We start from the raw sequence: 23,070 nt of genomic DNA on the forward strand, positions 1-23,070 counted from the left end.
CTTCACCCCTCTCAAAGACCATCACTTTACTCTTCCCTACATTCACCTTTAGATTCCGTTTCTTACACACTCTCCCAAACTCATCCACCAAGCCTTGCAGCTCCCCTTCATCTTCACTCAACAACACAGTATCATCTGCAAACAACAGTTCAGGGAGTTTCCAAACACTACCCTCTCTCATCAGGGCCACTCCAACATCCACTACCCTACCTTGTACCTCTTTTATTACCCCATCCATGTACAGATTGAACAACCATGGAGACATGACGCATCCCTGTTTCAACCCAACCTTCAAAGAGAAAAATTCACTCAGTTCACCATCCACATGCATTGCAGCCTTAGCATCATCATACATACTCTTCACAGCATTCAATAACTTCCCATCTACTCCAGATATTCTTAATACTTTCCACAATCCTTGTCTATCGACCCTGTCAAATGCTTTCTCCAACTCCATGAAAGCTGCATACAACTTCTTTCCCTTCTCTAGAAACTTTTCCAATAAAGATCTAAGAATGAATATCTGATCTACACAACCTCTTTCCTTCCTAAAGCCTCCCTGTTCTTCTCCAACTAATTCCTCCGTTCTTTCTCTAACTCTGTCAATAAGTATCCTACTATACACTTTTCCTATTATACTAAGAAGACAAATGCTCCTATGATTATCACACACTTCTTTTTCCTGTTTTCCTTTGTACAAGGGAATAATTTTACCTGACTTCCAATCCTCCGAAACTCTACCTTCCTCCCAGCCCAATCTGTACATCTTCCACATCCATTCTACTACTATCTCTCCCCCATACTTCAGCATTTCACCACACACTCCATCAATTCCTGGGGCTTTCCCCAATTTACCTTTCTTCATTGCTTCCACAACTTCCATCCTACTGAATTCTTCCTGTCTTCTCATCTTCCTTCTTCTCCCAGCCATTCCCCAGCCACTTATACTTGCATTACTTCCATACGGTATTATGTTCAACAAGTCCTTAAAGTGTTCTCTCCATCTGCTCACTTTTTCTCCCTTTTCCACTAGTAATCTACCATTTTTATCTTTCACTCCCCTGCTAACTTCAGTTCCACCCTGTCTTACTCTCTTCACCTCTTTCCAGAACATTTTCTTACAGTCCCTCCACTTTACACTCAGATTCTTTCCAAATTCCTCATCCACTCTCTTCTTACTCTCTCTTACTAATCTTTTCACCTCTCTCTTTCTTTCTACATATAACTCTCTCTTCCGCCTCTCAACTTCTTCCACGCCCCTCTTTCTCATCCATTCATTTTATGCTTTCTTCTTTTGTGCCACAGCCTGTCTCACCTCTTCATTCCACCACGTTGTTCCTTGCACCCCCCTTCGTCTTCTCTTCATCCCACACACCACATCACATGCTGCTCACATTTCTTCTGTGAATATCCTGCACACGCCTTCCATGTTCCCCATCTGCTCCAATTCATATTTGCCCAATCGTTCCTCCACTTCTCTCTTATATTCTGCCTTTTTCTCATCCTCTTGTAATCTTTCCACTCTCCTTGCAAATACTCCTTCTTCTCGTCCTTCCCTTCTTCTATTTCTCCATCTTATTTGGATACTGGTTTTCATACAATAATACAGGCGATATAAGCATTGTTTCACTCACCAAACACATCAACATATCACATCTTTTTTGGTGACATTACCTGATCATCATTTCTGACTATTTCTTCCTCTAATGCTACGTACACTTTGTCCTCCACATTGTCATCGATTGGGGAATCACTCTGGCCTTGAATTTCGTACCATGGTGCGACATGTCTTTACTGGCCAGGTCACCGGGAACAGGTGAGTTGCCGAGACAATGGGGTGTGGGAGGGGAGGAGGACACGCTGGGTAAGGCATTGTCCCCACCTGGCATTGGGTAGAGGAAGGTGTCCCGTGTATACATACCAAAAATCACGTGCAAAATTTGAATAATGTGCACACGACGGACCTTGCAATTGCGGCGCATTTATATACGTCAACGGGAGTCCAGTGACAAAACGTTCGGACATATATATATGTCAACAGGATGCGGCAGGTTAAACTGAGCAAATACAAACAATTTACTTCTTCATAAGAAAGACCAGCAACAACAAAAATATTAAATAATTATAATAATAATAATAATAATAATAATAATAATAATAACAATAACAACAATAATAAAATAATAATAATAATAATAATAATAATAATAATATCTAGAAAATAGAAATTGTCGTTAGGAATTTCAATAACTCATCACATGGTGAGGCCATCAAATTTCCTCCTTAGTTAGACTGCTAGGGCCAATTTATTTCCTAATACCTATTGCTGGACCTGGTGATATCAACGGGCTCATATAATGTCCCATAAAATTAAGCAAATTATGAACTTTGACCCCGGCTGTAACCTTGAGTTTTGGGTCAAGGTCATACACACTTGGTAGCCATGCAAAGCACATCAAGTTCTATAAATGTACCAAGGTTAGTGATTGTAGCTCAGTTCCATTTTTTATTATTTTTATTGTGCCCTGAATGCTCCCGTTTTTTTTTTTTTCTTTTATTGTGCCTGAATGACCGCAAACTAACTTCCATTGATCCTTGGATGATCTCAGAAACTACTGGCGCAAATGGGGCCCATAGTCAATTCAGACCTTCTCCCCAACCCTGACAATGGCCCACAATAATTTCAAGTCTGTACCTTTAGTGGTATGTGAAAATCTGTGAATAGACCATTTTTATAGGTTTTTTACTGTAACTAGAAAACCAGTAATGGGAACTGGGTGATACTGGGTTGTATGAAGCCACCAGCTGGGGGACTCAGATGGCCAAGTATGATGGCAGTAGCTTTATAAAATTGAGTGAATACAAGCAGTTTACTTTTTTGGAAGAAAAAAATTCTGAAACTGTCCTGCAGACAGTCACTAGTTTCCACCTACTGCTTTTAAGTGAATTTGACCCCACTGGGGAGATATTGATTTTTTCCTCTATCCGTAATGGTCCATGCCAAGACACAACCTGGACCCTTCAGATTCCTTGTGCAGTCTCTGGCTCTCTGGAAATCGTCAGGAGACTCTGAGCCCTGAATGATAATAATTACTTACTGTAGTTATGTAAAATTTGTGTTACCACAGTAAGGAGGCTTCAGCATCTGATAAGGTGTGTGTTATATAAACTAGGTCTGACGACCCTGAATAACTTCTTGGGTAACATCAACAAGGGATCTGACAAGGGTGTCGAAGAATACATGTGTCTGCTGCTGTTTCTTACAATGACCTGGACCTCAATGGAGAGATTTTGATTCTTTTTACTATTAGCAATGACCTTGCCAGGACACATGACCTGGGCCCTCCAGATTCCTTGTGCAGTCTCCGGTTCTTCTGGAATTGTTGCAAGAATAAAAATAATAATAATAATAATAATAATAATAATAATAATAATAATAATAATAACGGCGAAAACAATGGTCTCCACTTACATAGTAGATGAAGAATAATAATAATAAAAATGATAACAACAATAACAATAATTATATTATTATTATTATTATTATTATTATTATTATTATCATTATCATTATTAGTAGTAGTATTATAATTATTATTATTATCATTATTATTATTATGTGAGTACGTTTAAGTACTTGGGTAGTGTGATGAGTAAGGATGGAGGTTTGGAGGGTGAAGTGCTTGAAAGGGTACAGCAGGGAAGAAAGGTTGCTGGTTCTTTGAAAGCAGGGAAGTGAGCATGGAATGAAAAAGTTACTACATGACAGTATTGTGATACCAACTCTAACGTACGGAAGTGAAGCTTGGACATTGTTGGAAGGACACAAGTCAAGAGTGATAGCAGTGGAAATGAGTTATTTAAGAGGAGCCTGTGGAGTCACATGGAGAGACAGGCTGACGAATGAGGATATAAAGGAGCATTGTGGTGTGGATGTGGATGTGATAGGAAGCGTTATGAGGAACACACTGAGGTGGTTTGGCCATGTGGAGAGGATGGAGGGTGAAAGACTGACGAAGAGAGTGTATGTGAGGTGGAGGGGGGAAGAGGGAGGGGGAGGCCGAGGATGAGATGGAGGGATGGGGTGGAGAGGTATATGAGAGAGGGGGGTGTGAGTTGGGAGCGGGGCAGTGAAATGGCGGGGGACAGGGCGACTTGGAGGCGATTTGTTTGTGGCCACCCCAAACGGGATTGAGGCGTCTGGCAATAGATAGATTGATTATTATTATTATTATTATTATCTATTATCACCTGCCTTTTCAAGGCATAGCAATAATGTTTTTGCCCGTCTGTGTGTGTGTGTGTGTGTGTGTGTGTGTGTGTGTGTGTGTGTGTGTGTGTGTGTGTGTGTGTGTTCCCATTATATCTCATGAACGGTTTAGTATCAACATGAAACCTTCAGGGTATCAAGATATGGCCAAAATCTTTCCCGAGTTCGAAAATGGGCAATCCGGGTCAAGGTCAAGGTCACCAAAATGGCGGCTAGAGGTCAACTATTTTTTTTTTTTTTTTTGCCCTCCTTTAGCAGCTTTATTTCTCATGAGCGGCTTGAGCTATCAACGTGAAACGCTCATGGTATCAAGAGAAGGCCAAAGTCTTGGGCGAGCTTGAAAATGGGCAATCGGGATCATGGTCAAGGACACCAAAATGGCTGCCAACGGTCAACTAATGTTTATCACCAGCCATTAGCACCATTATATCTCATGAATGGCTTGAGCTATCAACATGAAACCTTCAGGGCATCAAGATATTGCTAAAATCTAAGACTAAGCCAACAGAATATTCTGGCGAGCAATTAGCATTCGGCTCCCCATTGCCTTTGTTTCATTATTATTATTACTATTATTGACAAGGGCAATATAACTCGCCACTGGTGTGGTAATAATAATACCAATAATAATAATAATAATAATAATAATAATAACAATAATAATAATATTGACAAGAAAATTATAGCTCTCTTTTGGTGTGGTGAGATATATTGATAATAATAAGAACACCGTACAAGTAAAATTGCCCGAAGACAATTTTGATCAAGAAAACCTTCCCACGGCCATTGCCTACTAGAAACCAAGCTATAAGGGGACCTTGAGGTCAAGGTATTACTAATTTTAAGATTGCGAAATTTCAAAGGCTATTGGGCCTAGAACCTTCAAACTTGGTTAACTTAGTCGGATAGCTCTCCGCTTCTTTGGGGCAAATATGGTTGCAATCCGTCAAACGGATTTCTGAATATTGCCCAGAACATAGAAAAGTGAATCAGCCATGCTATTTTAAGAACTACCTAAAGAAGGAAGTTGATATGTCATTACAATATAATCTAATGGAGGCCCAAATACGGAAAAGAGTGTGGTTTCAAACGGTTAATTATTCTCTGAGATCGCCTGGGATTAAAAATTTGGACTTTTCCAGATATTCCAAATGTCACCTAATTTTCCACGAAGGATTAAAGTCAGAGCCAGGAAAGTTGGTGGACTAATAGACTGTGATGACATAAGATGACATGCACAAGACCAGTGATCTTGACCTCCTCTTGAGTCAAAAATTGGAACTTTTCTGCATATTCCGGATGTCGCTTAGTTTTTCATGAAGGACTAAAGCTAGAGCTACCAAACTTGGTGAACTAATAGACTCTGATGATCTAAGATGACAAGCACAAAATCAAAGACCTTGACCTCAAGGTCCACTTATGGCCCAGCTTCTAGTAGGCAATGGCTGTGGGGAGCTTTTCTTCATCAAAATTGTTCTTGGACAAATTTACAGTGTTCAGATTATTATTATTATTATTATTATTATTATTATTATATTATTATTATTATTTTTAAAATGAAATTTAAAGATAAGGTACATGAACTGAAGAACTTTTAATGTCAAAGTTGCTCTCCCATAAAAATATGCATGAACGTGAATTCTACAGGAGCTTGCCTACCTTATGTCAGGAATGGGCATGTCAGCCACTACAATACATCAGTTATACTGCTGATGTTTTGTTTGTAATATGCAACAAATCTCTGGACTGTAACAAAAGTTTTTAACAAAACTCTGCTTAATATATTGTAGATCCAACAGCTGATATTGCTACCTATGATCCAAAATGATGTCTTGTGAAGGAGAATTTTGGCCACTTTTGTGCTCTTGTGACTCCGTGCACAAACTGTGGTTGTCAGGGTGCAGGAAGTTTTACAAACTCTTTCTTTCTCTCTCTCTCTCTCTCTCTCTCTCTCTCTCTCTCTCTCTCAGAGAGAGAGAGAGAGAGAGAGAGAGAGAGAGAGAGAGTGTGTGTGTGTGTGTGTGTGTAAAGAGCAAGGTAAACTAACCCTGAGACCACACTCATGATCTAAAAACGAAAATTAAATCATAAGAATATTTTGGTTGGCGAACTGCGGAAAGGGTGATTTCAGGAGGCTGTTAAAAAAACATGTATCATTCAACAGCTTGTTTTCAATGAAGTGTCACCATGATGCTCTCTGATTAATCCTGGGGTACACACAGCGAGATGAGTTCTCTCACGAATGAAAGGTTAAGCCAAACTTCTCATTACCGACCTGAATGTTCTGGTAACGGTGCTGGTATTTACAGGAAAAGACCCAGTTTCTCACCCTCTAGGGATCAACGTTTAATCTCACATTATCAACCCTGTTCCTCTGTTAACCATGCCGCTGATTTTCAGGTTGTTTGAGTACTTGGATGATACTGTATTTTCTCACCTCAGTCAGATTTATTCTATATATATACATATATATATATATATATATATATATATATATATATATATATATATTTATATATATATATAGATATATATATAAAGAGAGAGAGAGAGAGAGAGAGAGAGAGAGAGAGAGAGAGAGAGAGAGAGAGAGAGAGAGAGAGAGATATGGTTTTATTGTTACCTCACAGTGTAAGAAACCCTTTCTCTGCAAACTTAGAGATGAACTTCCCGAACTTAAAAGATCGCAATAGGCTTGCTGTGTAACATTGCACTTTATTTATTAACAGTTGCTTCAGAAACATTATTAACAGTTGCTTCAGAAACATTACTTGCTCTGAGGCATGCACGCAGCAAGATATTTTATGCAGGAAAAAGGCTCAATAAACCTGAAGAAAGAAGTTAATCTTGATTAGGAATTTTCTAAGCAGTGTAGGTTGTTTGGGCCTGAAAAAAAAAAAAAAAAAAAAAAACTAAATCGCTGAAGGGATGTACAGTATTTCATATGCTTTCAAGAACTTATCGTTCTCATCACACAGAAGCTATGACTCGTCGTGTCCGCTCTGTGGACATATAGTATGAGAGGACACTGAACAATGAAGAGTTCAGAAAACATGGATAATGACAAGCCAGGTGCTACACCCACTGATAACAAAACAAAGGCACTGATAACAACCACAGATTATATGAGACAACAGAGAAGCCGCGCTGATAACGATAGGAGTGGGATATATTGTTCAGCTGTGCTCACAAACAATGTGTAGATAGGAATGGGTGGATCATCTGATTAGCGGAACAGAAAAACTGAAAAACGTTTTATGAAAGATTAATGTAAATTAGAGCAAGACCGAAGCTAGATCATGCAAGATTGGGGTTTTGTTGAAGTGGATTCTAAAGGGATCTCTGAATTAAAAATGCTGAAAATGTTGTTATACTTGAGGTGATCAGTGTTGAGAAGCAAGCAGCAGCCATGATCCCTGAGAGACGATGTACTATAGGTGAAGTGGGGAGGAAGTGATAGAGTGAGACGATGAGCTAGGAGTGAGATGGGAAGGAGATGAGAGGTTTAGAAGGGGAGGGGGTGAGGTGGGGGCACCAGCTGGCACACGCGCTGACCAGTTTTCCTTGCTCACACCCAGTTTTTGTAATCGCAGTGTCTGTCATTTAATCAATAATTCTTATGTGTGACGCGCTTAGTATCAGATTTGGGGTGGCTCTGCAGCACGGACACTAATTTACACCTAAAATTAGCTCCCTTAATCTCATTCCCTCCGCCCCCATCTTGTATGCCTTATAATCGCAGTTGGACATAGAACTTTATCCAACGGACAACTTCACCAAGAACTGGACTGATATGGCAGTTCCACTTAATTTGTCGTATACATATACCCACTGCTGCGTCCACTTTGTGAAATGTGATTTTAATGAATTAGGTAGAAGTTGGGAGACAGTCATCGACCCTCGGAGGTACGACCATCCATCCATCCATCATCCTTTTCTTTCTTCCTGCTAATGAAGAACTTAGGGGCACGGAACTAGGCTGGTCAGTCCCGACATTATTCTTCATGTTATGGTGAACAGCCTCACACGTCGTTGAGTGGAATTATGTAATAAAATTCAATCTTCCTTCGAATCTAAACTGTTACGGGCCCCATCGGGTTGGAACGTCCTAACCCACTAGATCATAAGGTGTCATCTGGTTATATGGTTAACACCCATCGTAGGAAATGTTTTCCAAGATTACAAGAAACCATCTGCTTTGTCACTTGAGTCACCATAAGGTTGTACTTCATCGAGTGAGTGGATGGCGAACGCCCCCACCTACCTTGAGAGTGAAATGTGACAACAAGAATGGTAACTAGCCACATAAACAGTACTCTTATGCAGGAAACATTCATCCACAAGTACACAATATAGTCTAAGTCATGCAGTTATTCTTAACAGTGGTACAGTCATGACCATATATCCAAGATTTCTCTTATCCCAACAGTTTCAGCAAATGCTAAAAAGTAATTAACTGATTTTGGCACTTGATTTTACTTTCAGTCCATAGAAAACCTTAGCTATACGATTGTCAACCACAATACGGGAAATCTTTCACGAAAGCACAACACCATTTGACAGCCTAGTTTAGATATGTAGATCGTAACGAAACTGCGAATCATGGTATTTTTGACAAAAAGTGTATTCATTCTGACAGTGTGCTGTGGACCCTTGCTAAGCTGCCTGAGGCTGTATTCTCGTGAGCATAGGAGGGTCCCTAGCACGTCTTCCATAGTGACCTATTCCGCATATTACACCTCAGTGTTCCTTTAAATGATATTTTAAATTTTTTATTATGAAAAGAGTTCGCATCAAAACACTAGAGAATAAATATGGAACATGTACTGAAAAAAATCAAGGAAGAAGCGCTGGGGAGCCTCCTTATCTGACGAGAGTACGATACTGTCCCTCAGTGATGTCACCCTTTCATCATACTGTTGGTTGCGGGGACAAGCAAGTGACTGAGCAGCAGCAGGCATCTTGGGGTCACACAGAAACTTACCTAACGACGAGAAGAGTATGCATAAGAAAGAATTATCATTACAAACCGATGCAATACATTTCAGTTTCCCTACAAAAAAGAAAAAAGAAAAAAAATCACACTAGAAATCGGTCCACTTTTTTCTCTTGACTTTACTCTTTACTGGCGTATGATAAGGGAGATCATATAATACTTTTCAGTATTTAGCAAACATATGCGTTGGCAACCGCGTAACAGCTGGAAAGGTCAGCTCAGATGAAACTCTCCTTTTAATCTGAACCCCATTTTTATGGTGAATGAGGGACAAAATGATGATGATGATGATGATGATAATGGTCAGATATATGAAACAATTAAAGCTTTCGTGATTTTACACAAAGGAATTGCGAGTTACTGCTTCAACCGGCACCCAGCATCCAAAAACACGGTTCGCATTTCATTACACACTACAGCCCTTATTGCGACTGACTATATTAAAATCTAAGTTTAGTATTATGACTAAAATAAAAGATACTTAGGTTGATAATCAGGTTTTCTTTGAGTATGACTGATCTTTTGAATGCATCATGATCAGTGTGTCAAAATATATATCAAAGATCCATGAATACAGCCCTCAAAAAACGCGGCATAAATATACATTTCACTTCACTTCACTTCCACTCCCAAGTAGGCTTAGCCTGTCACGTGGATCAGTAGTCTCCAGTTCACCCTTTCGAAGGCCTCTTGATCTCTCAGTTCATCGATGTTACTCATTCCATGCCTCACTCGTACTTCTTTCTCGCCATCTCGCCACCTCTTTCTCGGCCTTCCTATTGGTCTTCGACCATCTAGCGACCAATTCCATGTCCTCTTTACTGTTCTTTCCTCCATTCTTTCTATGAGTCCCAACCATCTCAACTTTGGTTTTTTAATTTTACATCTCATAGATGTTACTCCAGCAATTCTCTTACTGTATGTATTCATTTCTAATTCTGTCTCTTCTGGTCTTGTCCACAATAGCTCTCATGGCTATCATTTCCATCGTTTGAATTCTACTCGTCTTTACGTGTTAAGGCGCAACTCTCGGATGCATAAATTAAAATCGGTGCTATGATTGATAGGAAAACTATTCATTTTGCTTCCGTGGGGATTTATTTGTCTTTTACAATTGGATATAATGAACACACACATCTACTATATTTGGCTATTCGTTCAGTTATCTCCCTCTTGTTCGGATCTCCTTCTCTAGTGAATATACATCCCAGTTACTTAACAAACTCTGCCTCCTTAACCCGTTCATTTAGTATTTCAATCTCATTAACATCATCTTGTTTTCTCATGGTAAGTATTTCTGTCTTTCCTACATTAAGTCCTGCTTCTTTAAAACTGTCCCTCCAACGCATCAGTGCTCTTGTCAGCTGAGTCTACTGTTTCTCCAACAGGCTATGTTATCCTCGTGATCTTCAAACCTTTCTTTATACCTCCTCATGATCACATCCATATATGCTATAAAAAGCAATGGGGACAGCACACTTCCTTGCTTCTCACCAGTTGTTACTTCAAACCACTCATCTTTTTCATATCCTGTCCTAATCATGCACTGACATGGGTCATACGTACTTTTTATTGTTTGCTTTAATCTTCCAGTGATGCCGTACTCTTCTTCACGGCACTTCCACAGCTTCTTTCTGGGAACTGAATCAAAAGCCTTCGACATTAATGTTACATATGTCTTTACTGAATTCCCAACATTTTTCCATAACTATTCTTAGTTTAAAATTAGGATCCGATGTACTTCTGTCTTTTCTATATCCAAACTGCTCTTCGCCTAACTTATCCTCAATTATTGATCTTGCTCCCTTCTCAACAATTATCTTATAAAGTTTAGCCATAAGATTAATAAGCGAAACACCCTTATAATTATCGCAATGACCTGAATCTCCTTTTCCTTTTTATATTGGTAATATGGTTGTCTTACTCCAATCATCCGAAATTTTCCCATGCTTCCAGGCTTCACTGATGGCCCTTGGTAAAGTCTCTTTTAACCTGTTGCTTCCATTCTTAATCAATTCTGTAGGTATTCCGTCACAACCTGATGATTTATTATTTTTCATCCTTCTCATTGCTTCCTCTAGCTCAGCTCCTGTTATTAAATCACCATTTTCTGCTTCCTTTCCTCTTTCCACCTCCGCTACACCGTCATTCAAATCTTCAACATCTCTATTTAATAGATTTTTAGAGTAATTCTATCACCTTTCTTACCTTCTACAATTACATTTCCCTCCTCGTCTTTCACATTATACACCATCGTTTTATCTTTACGGTAAGATTTCTCCAGATCAAAAATTATCTTGTTTCCGCTCAAATCCTCTTCCAGGGATTTCTCCAGACCAAAAATTATCTTGTTTCCGCTCAAATCCTCTTCCAGAGTCTCTCCTAATTCTCTTCATACCTTGTTTTCCGCCCTCCTCTTTATATTGTCAGCCTCATTTCTTGCTGCTGTATATTCCCTTCTTGTTTCTGGACTTTTATCCTTCAGCTGTCTTCTCAGTTTCTCCACTTTCTGTTTGACTACCATCTTTACTTCTGTCCACCATGGAGTGTGTCGTTTTCTACTTCCACCTACCACCTTCACATCTAATTCCTTCTCTGCAACACCTCCCACGATGTTCTCCAGAACTTCCCAGTTCTCGACCTCCTAACTTCTAGATTCAAGTTTTTCATCCACTGTGTTTGCGTATATTTCTCTTATCATCTCTCAGCAATGCAACATTTATAACTTTTCTCATCTGCTTTGTTTCAATTTATTTTTCTTGAGTAGTGGATCACTGCCCAGAAGTCTTTGGCCAGTATTCAGTGAGTCTTCTGGTAGTACCTTAAAGTTATTAGATATCATTTTGTCCGTTGGTATTAAATATCTTTTTGTCCGTTGGTACTACGTAATCTAAGACCGAATTTTTATCAAATTGTCTGGTTATCTGATTCCATCTATACCTTGTAAACTGATGTCCTTCTCTATGTTTGAAGAAACCGTTCTTCTATCTATCTACCTATTGCCAGATGCCATAATCTCGTAAGGGGTGGCCATTTGACTTTGAGTTATTTGTTTTACGGGGAGGGGCACTAACCCTCCACCAACCCACTTGTTGATACATAGGGAGCACGTATGGTTTGGTTATATGGTTATATGGTTCTTAATTTTCATATTATTCCTTATACAGTATCTGTAAAAAAAAAATCATCCTCTATATTCCTAGATTCCTCGCCAAAAGGGCCGATAACATTCTCTATTCCTTCTCTATCTCTTCCCACTAAAGCATTAAAACCATCCACCAGTATTGTTGTGTCATTTGCCCTGAAGTGACAATTATCTTCTAGCAGCTCCATGTGCTCTCGTTTTTCTTCTTCTGAGTGACCATGTTGTGGAGCATACACCTGTTATATAAAACATATTTCTTGTTCGTAACCCATTAGCTCCCAGGGTTCCTGTGTGAGGGATTGTGCCGGAAGGGTACTAAGCGTACTGCCCTCCGCCTATCGACTCATAGTCGAGAAGCTCATGGGGTCCTTACTCCGGGGTTCCCTTCATTATTAACTTTGGGAAATGTCCAGTTCCGTCCTATATTGAGGACATTGGGCTCAAATTGGTTAAATAATCTGATAAATTTGCCAGTGTTTAAAGAATCTAATGAATTTGCCAGTGCATAGAGAATCTAATAAATCTGCCAGTGCTTAAAGAATCTAATATATTTGACAGTGCTTAACCCATTACCTCCCAGGGTTCCTGTGTGAGGGACTGTGCTGGAAGGGTACTAAGCGTACTGCCCTCCGCCTATCGGCTCATAGTCGCGAAGCTCATACGTCCCTACCCCGGGATTCCCTTCTTTATTAACTTTGGAAAATGCCTAGTTCCGTCCTTTATTGAGGACACTGGGCTCAAATGGGTTAGTGTTTACAACACAATACATAAGTCTCTCATTTATGAGCTTCACTTCTTGTATACACGGTGAAAGTGCTGGTCCTACTATCATTGCTACACCATGAATAATTCTACCATGTTCTACACCACTGTACATCAAAGCAAATCCACCTCCTAGGTCTTTTTCCTTCTCCTCTCCTTGATGGCTTGTCTCTTCTAAACCATTTGAATCTGTTTTTCGTTCTTTCATGATTTCAATTCTCATCTTCTTCGTCTATATAATTACTTATATTCAGTGTCACAATCTTGATTTTCATTTTAATCTTTGAAAAGTCCCAAAAACGTTTCCGAGGTCTGCAAAGAGTAGCCGTCCTAATTGCGAGGCTGATCCTTGATATTCACAAGCAAAACATTTTTCGGCTACTGGCTTGCAGGCTATACCCTTTTAGTCGCCTCGTACGACAAGCAGGGATGCTGGAGAAGTATTCTTACCCCCCTCCCTCCACAGGGGGAGGGAGAAATTATCGTATTATTGTACTACAGACTAAACAACACTACAATTAGTTTTCCAGTAACACTTACGGCCGTAGCCTTCAACTGTGGGCGGACTTTTACCTTGCCCTATCCTTATCTTTTGGTAATAACGCACGAATGGTAAAGCGTTCCCCGGTGAACGGGAGAGAATACCACAGGGTAGTACTGGAATCCGAGGGGAATCTCACAGCAGCCCTTCCCATGTCCCTTCGTCATATTTTAGCAGCCTTGTGCAAAGAAAACCATGTTGAAAATGAAGGACCTTATAGTGTGTGTGATGGGATTTTTAATTTAATGATAAAATCATCGTGTAAAGAAAAGGATAAGCTTTTAATATTTTTACCGATTTAAAGGACTTCACCATTTCTCCGGAGATAGTTAGCTTACAAGACGAAAACACTGATAAAATACTGCATCCACTTCCATATTATTTTTCACTATTTCTGCAAAACTGTTTATCAGATAAGGTACATGATACTTTTATAATTAGTCTGATTAGTTCATGTAATAATTTCTACAGTAAAGAATGACCGAGCACTACCTAAACAAACGAATCGTGCACAGCCAGTTAGTTTGAAATACGAAATTTCGTGTTTGCGTTCGGTAAACTTTTACAAGTCCGCACTGCTTTGGTTTGGTTTTGCAATTACATTTTGGGTGTATTCTGGTGTGATTTGAACGAATTTGACCTTTATTTTCGGTGCTCGTGATTGGTTTTCAGATTATCCCCCCCCCCATAAGTGTCTTGGGGAACTGGTAGGATTTCAGGGTTCTGGGTGGGGAAAATGGCAAAATGATTTGGGGCAGAATTGTAGTCAGAATCAGTACCATGACCAGCCAAGGCATGTTCGCAGGGTTATTACTGACCATATGAACTCCTTTGAAGCTGTCTGACGCCGAATTTTTCGTACGGTACAGGTTCTCCAAAGCCTGTATGCATACTCTTATACAGAGTATTCAAGAACAAATGCCAGTCTTTTATAATAAAAGAGGTAAGAATTGCTATCATTAAGAGTTTGCATTGTATGTTAATCTTCGAAACTGTCATATGCTTTCCATTTTATTTTTAGATTTTAAATTTTAAAATTAATCAGTGTTCCCAACTATTTGCCGCGCCTATCCACACGAAGGGGTGCGCTCTCACGTTTTTAAGATTGCCACTTAGGTTGAAGGTGTGAGCCTCCAATTCGAGCGGGGTGCGGGAAGGGTAACCTCTGCCCTCAGTTTCAAGACTACGGACATTAGTCTTTAATTATTCATATGGAAATATATTTACACTTCATACTTTAGTGAGAATTAGGAAGCACGAGAAATCTGGATATTTTCCTTCATCTAACGTATCAGAAATTTCAGAAAGTAGGTTGGTAGTTCCAGTTATACGTTCCTATCCAGTGAAGTCTCATTATACGACACGCAGACAGTACTTGGGCAGTATTCTTTTTTACGTTTCTCGTGGGTTACATATGTGCATAGGAGGTGATCCATTATCATAGCTGCAAGGAGCATACCCATCAAAACATTCTCCCAGCCTACTGCATGCAAACTTCAATTAACACATCAAGGTCTTTATTTCACTTCAAAGTGCAATTAAACTAGGGTGAATTAGATCCTACCCAGAGATCCCGTGTTCATCTTAAATTATCACAAAATTCTAAACTGATCCCCTACAGTATCCACTGACATCATAAAACTACCACAAGTAGCACCATCGCGCCAGCCCTAACTGAAATAGCCCTAGTTTTTTTCTTTTTCTATAATGAGAGTAAGGTACTAGTACCCAAGAGGCCACATGTGAAGGTACAGTATATGACACTGAATGTTCCCGACGGAAAAGCTACAGGATTTCGTGGAACGGGCTACTGTCTGGTTCATGCTTAGGAATAGTTTGATTACCTGCATCTGTCTGTCTGTCTCTCTCTCTCACTCTGTATATATTAATATATATATATATATATATATATATATATATATATATATATATATATATATATATATATATATATATATATAATCACCATCAGCAGCCTTTGAGTATCCACTGCAGGACCGGCCAATCCCGACCGAAGTCGGGACGATACAGCCAATGTATCTCTACCAAGTGGCTTAGGCTGTCTGGTAGAGATTGTATGTAGGGTGAGAAGTGCTTGTAAGGATAGTTATAGTGTTGGAGTGGCTTTGGATGTGGGTGTAGTCTGTGAACCAAGTGTAATCGGCCGACTGGGTGCAAGCATACTTTATAGTAAGCGACACTGGTTCAGCCACAGCACCCCTTGTGTCCGCCAATGCAGTGCGTGGCAGGGTGAACACTCCCAGAGTTCATTACCCTGACGGGGCACGAACCCTGGTTCACCCGTGTACGAAGCGCACACTCTACCACTGTACCACAGAGGCTCTCTCTCTCTCTCTCTCTCTCTCTCTCTCTCTCTCTCTCTCTATATATATATATATATATATATATATTATATATATATATATACACAGTATACGGAGCCTCTGTGGTACAGTGGTAGAGTGTGCGTCTCATTCTCGGGTGAACCAGGGTTCGCACCCCGCCAGGGTAATAAACTTTGGGAGTGTTCACCCGGCCACGTACTGCACTGGCGGACACAAGGAGTGCTGTAGTTCAACCAGTGTCGCTTACTATAAAGTATGCTTGCACCCAATCGGCTTGCACGGGCCGATTACACTTGGTTCACAGACTACACACACATCCAAAGCCACTCCAACACTACAATTACACTTACAAGCACTTCTCACCCTACATACAATCTCTACAAGACAGCCTAAGCCACTTGGTAGAGATACAGTGGCTGCATCGTCCCGACTTCGGTCGGGATAGGCCGGTCCTGCAGTGGATAGCCTACTCAAACGGCTGATGATGATTAATCTATCTATCTATCTATTGCCAGTCGCCTCAATCCCGTTTGGGGTGGCCACAAACAAATCGCCTCCAAGTCGCCCTGTCCCCCGCCATTTCACTGCCCTGCTCCCAACTCACACCCCTCTCTCTCATATACCTCTCCACCCCATCCCTCCATCTCATCCTCGGCCTCCCCCTCCCTCTTCCCCCCTCCACCTCACTCACATACACTCTCTTCGTCAGTTTTTCACCCTCCATCCTCTCCACATGGCCAAACCACCTCAGTGTGTTCCTCATAACTCTTCCTATCACATCCACATCCACACCACAACGCTCATTTATATCCTCATTCGTCAGCCTGTCTCTCCATGTGACTCCACAGGCTCCTCTTAAATAACTCATTTCCACTGCTCTCACTCTTGACTTGTGTCCTTCCAACAACGTCCAAGCTTCACTTCCATATGTTAGAGTTGGTATCACAATACTGTCATGTAGTAACTTTTTCACTTCCATGCTCACTTCCCTGTTTCTTATCACTGCTTTCAAAGAACCAGCAACCTTTCTTCCCTGCTGTACCCTTTCAAGCACTTCACCCTCCAAACCTCCATCTTTACTCATCACACTACCCAAGTACTTAAACGTACTCACATTTTCCAATTCCTCACCATCCAGCCTCGCTGTACATTCACTGACTTCATCTCTCTCAAAGACCATCACTTTACACTTCCCTACATTCACCTTCAGATTCCGTTTCTTGCACACTCTCCCAAACTCATCCACCAAGCCTTGCAGCTCCCCTTCGTCTTCACTCAACAACACAGTATCATCTGCAAACAACAGTACAGGGAGTTTTCAAACACTATCCTCTCTCACCAGGGCCACTCCAACATCCACTACCATACCTTGTACCTCTTTTATTACCCCATCCATGTACAGATTGAACAACCATGGAGACATGACATATCCCTGTTTCAACCCAACGTTCAAAGATGAAATTCACTTAGTTCACCATCCACACGCATTGCAGCCTTCGCACTATCGTACATACTCTTCACAGCATTCAACAACTTCCCATCTACTCCATATATTCTTAACACTTTCCACAATCCTTGTGTATCCACTCTGTCATATGCTTTCTCCAAATCCATGAAAGCCGCATACAACTCTTTCCCTTCTCTAGAAACTTTTCCACTAAAGATCTAAGAATGAATATCTGATCTACACAACCTCTTCCCTTCCTAAAGCCTCCCTCTTCTTCTCCAACTAATTTCTCTGTTCTTTCTCTAACTCTGTCAATAAGTATTCTTCTATACACTTTTCCTATTATACTAAGAAGACAAATGCCCCTATGATTACCTCACACTTCTTTTTCCCCTTTTCCTTTGTATAAGGGAATAATTATACCTGACTTCCAATCCTCCGGGACTCTACCTTCCTCCCAGGCCAATCTGCACATCTTCCACATGAATTCTACTACTATCTCTCCCCTATGCATCAGCATTTCACCACACACTCCATCAATTCCTGGGGCTTTCCCCAATTTAACTTTCTTCGTTGCTTCCACAACTTCTATCCTACTGATTTCTTCCTGTCTTCTCACCTCCCTCCTTCTCCCAGCCATTCCCCAGCCACTTATACTCGCATTACTTCCATCCTCTATGTTCAACAATTCCTTAAAGTGTTCTCTCCATATGCTCACTTTTTCTCCCTTCTCCACTAGTAATCTACCATTTTTATCTTTCACTCCCCTGCTAACTTCACTTCCACCCTGTCTTACTTTTTCACCTCTTTCCAGAACATTATATATATATATATATATATATGAAGGGTTTGAATCTGAATGTGGCAGGGATCTGTTTAAAGGATTTGAATTTCGTTAAAGCAGACTTTAGTGATCTACCGTTAAGACCAGCCGACGCGTCGTGCAAACATTTCCAGTAGTACCAATATACAGTAGTTCCGTATGATACAACCCTGACGTGTATTCGTTGTGGACGGCGGGTGTCACCGACGAAATGGCAACATGTGGAGGTGTATGGTACGTAGGACTGCTGAGCCTCAGGATAGGAGTTGATAAAGCCTATACCCAAGGTCCAAAGCATAGAATACATGCATGTATATCTATCTGTCTATCTTTATTAGAACAGGAATTTTAGATGTGAATTGCTAGTTGAATTTGAAAAAAAGGAAAAACCAGCAGATTTAACTAAGTAATTCAGAACAAATACTTGATAAATGAAATAGATGTCGACTAACAATACGTGAGTGAAAGCTCACAAATAATGTGAACGAATCACGTTTAGCAGCAGGAGGTAGGAAATCACGAAATGACGACTTTCAGAGAGTACAAAATTTCTTTTGAAGAAGAGAAAGAACAAGATCTTAAGCATTAGGAAAGATTACGCTGAAGCAGCCAAACCTGGGAAAACCATAAAAAAAGAAGAAAAAAAGCATCCCGAAATCCAACATAACAGTAACTGATGAAACTTTAAGTAAAAATGGAATTCTAAAGTCAACGATACAGTTGCTAGGCACAGTAAGAAGCCAAGTGCTTGCCCTGAGAGACACTTATGGCGGAGCGACAAACAATCGAATAAAAAAGTCATCTGAATAGAAGAATGTAATGCAAAATTTAAGTTATATAGTGACTACACTTTAAACTTAGACTATGGTAATGATGTACACAACAATTTCCAGTATTAGGCTATAATAGAATAAATAAAGAATGCCTTGAGAAGAATGAAGAGGGGCAAGGCAGAAAGTCTGATGATCTCTAACCTTCCTAATGATATAAGCGATCTTTCATTAAAGAAACTAGGAAAACTATTTGCGATAATCTTAAATGTTAAAGGAGTACCCGTGTCATGAAAAAAATGCGTCGACCGTTCTGTTCCGTAAAACGGTGTCAGTACAGATCTATACAACTATCGAATAAACTTACGTCAGATGTAAAACAACCAATAGAATATGTGACCATATTTAGGTTATCAATAAGTAACTGAAAAAATTCAGAAATTACGAAACCCTGCTGTATTGTCTGACACGTTAATATAAGAAAGTATTCGACTTAGATGAAACAGTGAGTGATGAGAGTGATTCCAGTACAAGATGTTGAAGAAACTTTAGCACCACAATGTATGTGAAGAGTTAGTACTGCTACCACAAAACCACATAAGGATAATCGTGACGAATATCCGTTTTGTAGATCATTACTTACGCACGGAAAGATCTATCATCACACTCCAAAATCACAAAATGTTAAGGACCCTTTGGAGTGTCTTTTATGTCTAAAATATTTCGGGAAAATTCGACCGCGTAACTGCTTTATGCAAGATTAGCCGTGACATGACATAAAACGACAAAGTAAGGCATTACATACTTTCATCTAATTCTATAATCCTGAAGTCGTGTCTATCTGTCTGTATGACAATTGTCTGCAGTGCGAACTTTGTGGGAAGCATCACGCAAAAACAGTATAAGAGATAATTCTCCAAGAGCAAATTTTAAGAACCCTTTGGAGTTTAGTATAGGCAGTAATAATAATAATAATAATAATAATAATAATAATAATAATAATAATCCGGAGAAGTTGACTGCATGCCTGCGTCAAGCCAGAATAGCTGTAAATAAGAAACGTGGGAGCAGGAAAAAGGGTACATAAATAATCGCTGTAAAATCGTAAGTTCTCTTCTGTATACCCATCAGTCTGTCTGTCATGTGAATTTTGTGCAGAGCAGCACGCAAGGACAGTAAGACGTATCAGCAAATTCCAAAAGTAAACGTTTAGTACCTTTTGGTGTGTTATTTAAGCTGAGAAGAAATTCTGGAAACTGAATGTCGACCGCTTATATGTCATGCTAGAAAATCCATAAATGTGACACATAGAAGGGCAAAACATTACACATACACTATATACACTTAAATCTAATCCTAAGTTTATGTATATCTGGTCTCTATGTGTTTGTCATGCAAAGTCTATGCAGAGCATGATACCAAAGCGTTAAGACACATTAACAAACTCCAAAAGCAAAAATTATTAAAGGATCCCCACTTTTAAAAAGGCTGGGGAAACTATCCCAGTTTGCCATCTATCTGTGATAACGAAGAAAACATCCTTCATAGAGGCAACAACAGTGATCCGTGGCGAAGCCGAGAAACTGAAGGCCTTACTTTGGGAAAGCCAAGGATTTATCTATTTCCATCTATCCATCTATATGTCTATCTATATATGTTGGACTGATCTGAATGATGTATATAATTGTATGATTCATTTCATACATTATTTAACATTATTTGACAGTGTTTCTGCTCTTGTAGTTTCTCATTCTTCTCTTGTTTCTGCATTCTACCTCACCTAATTTTTTAAGTGGGTATTGTGGCTGGGAGGATAATTATGCTTATATGATACATATATTACCCACTGATTAATTGTATATCAGTATATTACAAAAAAAACGTGACTATGCTTGCCTTGCATTAGCACTTTGAGTCAACTGGTATTGGAGTTATTGGATGAGCAAAGAATCTACGAAAAAAAAAAAAAAATCGCAGTTTTACTTCCGTATGGCGTTCTTTAAAATAACGAAATACATCATGACTAACAGTGCAAAAACTGCAAATACTGGAAGTACTGTCCTATCCATTGTTTAAAATATGATCTCGTACATTTTTCTCTGCACCAAATAAAAGGCACCCGAGAAAGTATGTGGGAAGAATTAAAAGATACTTATCACATCTTTGGATCTGGAAAATGCTTATGACAGAGTGAACTGTGAGGGATCTTGGAAAATGTCACAAATGTATAAACAGAATGGTGGTTATTAAGCAGTGTTTATAATGGAGTAAAGCCTGCACTAGTGTAGATAGGATGCAACTTCAACACTGTAGTTAGTGGAGTGGTTGCATCTCACAGGGTTTTGTGAAACGCCTCCGAAAAAGGGTAAGAAATGTGCAAACTAACTGGATTTTTTGATGGGGCTAGAATTTCCAAGGCTACAATGACGAATGGCTGGACAAGACTCAGTTAACAAGGAACAATTTTTGATAGTTTCAATTTTTTTTTTTTTGTTCCATTTCTGGGTTCTATGCATCCCATTCACCATTGGGAAGTAGTGTTGCGATGATGATGCTGACGATGATGATGATGATGATAATGATGATGATGATGATGATGATGATGATGATGATAGTTATTTTATATGCAGCTTACTTTGTACCTTGACTTCCCGTTTTGCCTTTAGTATTCAGTAGTAACTGACTCCCATGGTTTATACTGATTCCTCCTACAGCTTATTTGAACTCTTTATTGCTGGTTTTGAAACAGAAAGTAACGTTGTAAGGTGAGTCAAAATCACATGTTTTTATATAAGCTGTTACCGATTTTTGGCTGACAGACAGACAGACAGACAGACAGAGACAGAGAGACAGAGACAGGCAGACAGAGACAGACAGACAGATTAAACCACTGACTTCGCTGTTAGATGAGTGAATGAGATAATTTGGTGTGAAAAGCTTGTCCTACCTCAGATATGCCAGTTCTTGTCTCATTTGTAGCATCTCGTCGTGATGTTGCTCAGATTGCAGTGTCTGCCTCATAGTATCTCTCACTTCTGCTGCTTTCTTTCCCAGGGAGGAAAGAGCTCGCTCCTCAGCCTCTAATTCGCCTATGGAAGTGGAAAAAGGTGACTTGCTCAAGGACCTCTCTCTGCTCTGGAGGCTTTGCACAGTTTTCTGTAAGTTGTTGAGATGAATATGATCTATTTGCTGCTGAAGCAAGAGGCGATCCACAGTATTCTGTAAGTGGACAATATGTTTTCGTGACCACTCATGCCGACGACGGTGCTGATGTGGCTGTGTGTCAGTTGTGGCACCACGACCGTAGAGACTCACTGCCACTGTCACTGTTAGATACATTGCTACTATGTCCCTCATATCGCATGCTACCACTGCACTGCACTGTGGTTCATGTCAACACTGTACATCACAGGAGATTACAACACCGAGTGGAGCAGCAGGAGGAGGATGACAGTACCTCCGCCACACACAACCAACACCACAGCTGTAACTGTTGGCCACACCACACGCTGTCCCGGCACGCGTATACTGTACATTCCACATCTCATCGTACACTTTCACTGCCTATCGGACGCTGCTCACTAGGGTGTTTTGGTTTAACATCACTCGCTGACTGCACAGCGTAGTATAGATCATTCTGTATTCTTGTGTGGCAGTCTTTGCGTTTTTATGTTCAAATTAGGCTTTGAGTAAAACCATTCCAAATGCATTAATGCATTTTGTTGTTTGCAAGTTAAGGAGGATTACTTACAAAGGGAGGAGCCTACCGTTTGTGATGCACAGCGAATGGCTGGAAGGTGAGTGACAGGCATAACTTAAAGAGGTAGGATTAAAATCGTCTTAAATATTTCTCAGTATACAATTTGATGCATTACTTTCTGTTACCTCATCTTATTACTTTAGGTTAGTTGCAACTGATATAACAGTTACTTAAGCACCGGAAATATTTGTATCTTTAGTATAACCCAGCG

General features: G+C 39.9%; 1 protein-coding gene across 1 annotated transcript in view; it reads right to left on the bottom strand.

Annotated features, from left to right (window-relative positions):
• Window positions 1-22,456, bottom strand: part of LOC145417827 (uncharacterized) — a 165,266-nt gene extending 142,810 nt beyond the window's left edge. Inside the window, exon 1 of the mRNA XM_080286448.1 lies at window positions 22,047-22,456. Within this exon, the coding sequence (XP_080142574.1) occupies window positions 22,047-22,456 (410 nt within the window). The remainder of the gene's footprint in view (window positions 1-22,046) is intronic.
• Between the last annotated feature and the right edge of the window lie 614 nt (window positions 22,457-23,070).

This window comes from Coenobita brevimanus, chromosome 111 (assembly GCF_032717465.1).
Source record: "Coenobita brevimanus isolate Jiangsu-jjx chromosome 111, ASM3271746v2, whole genome shotgun sequence".
Lineage (NCBI taxonomy): Eukaryota > Metazoa > Arthropoda > Malacostraca > Decapoda > Coenobitidae > Coenobita > Coenobita brevimanus.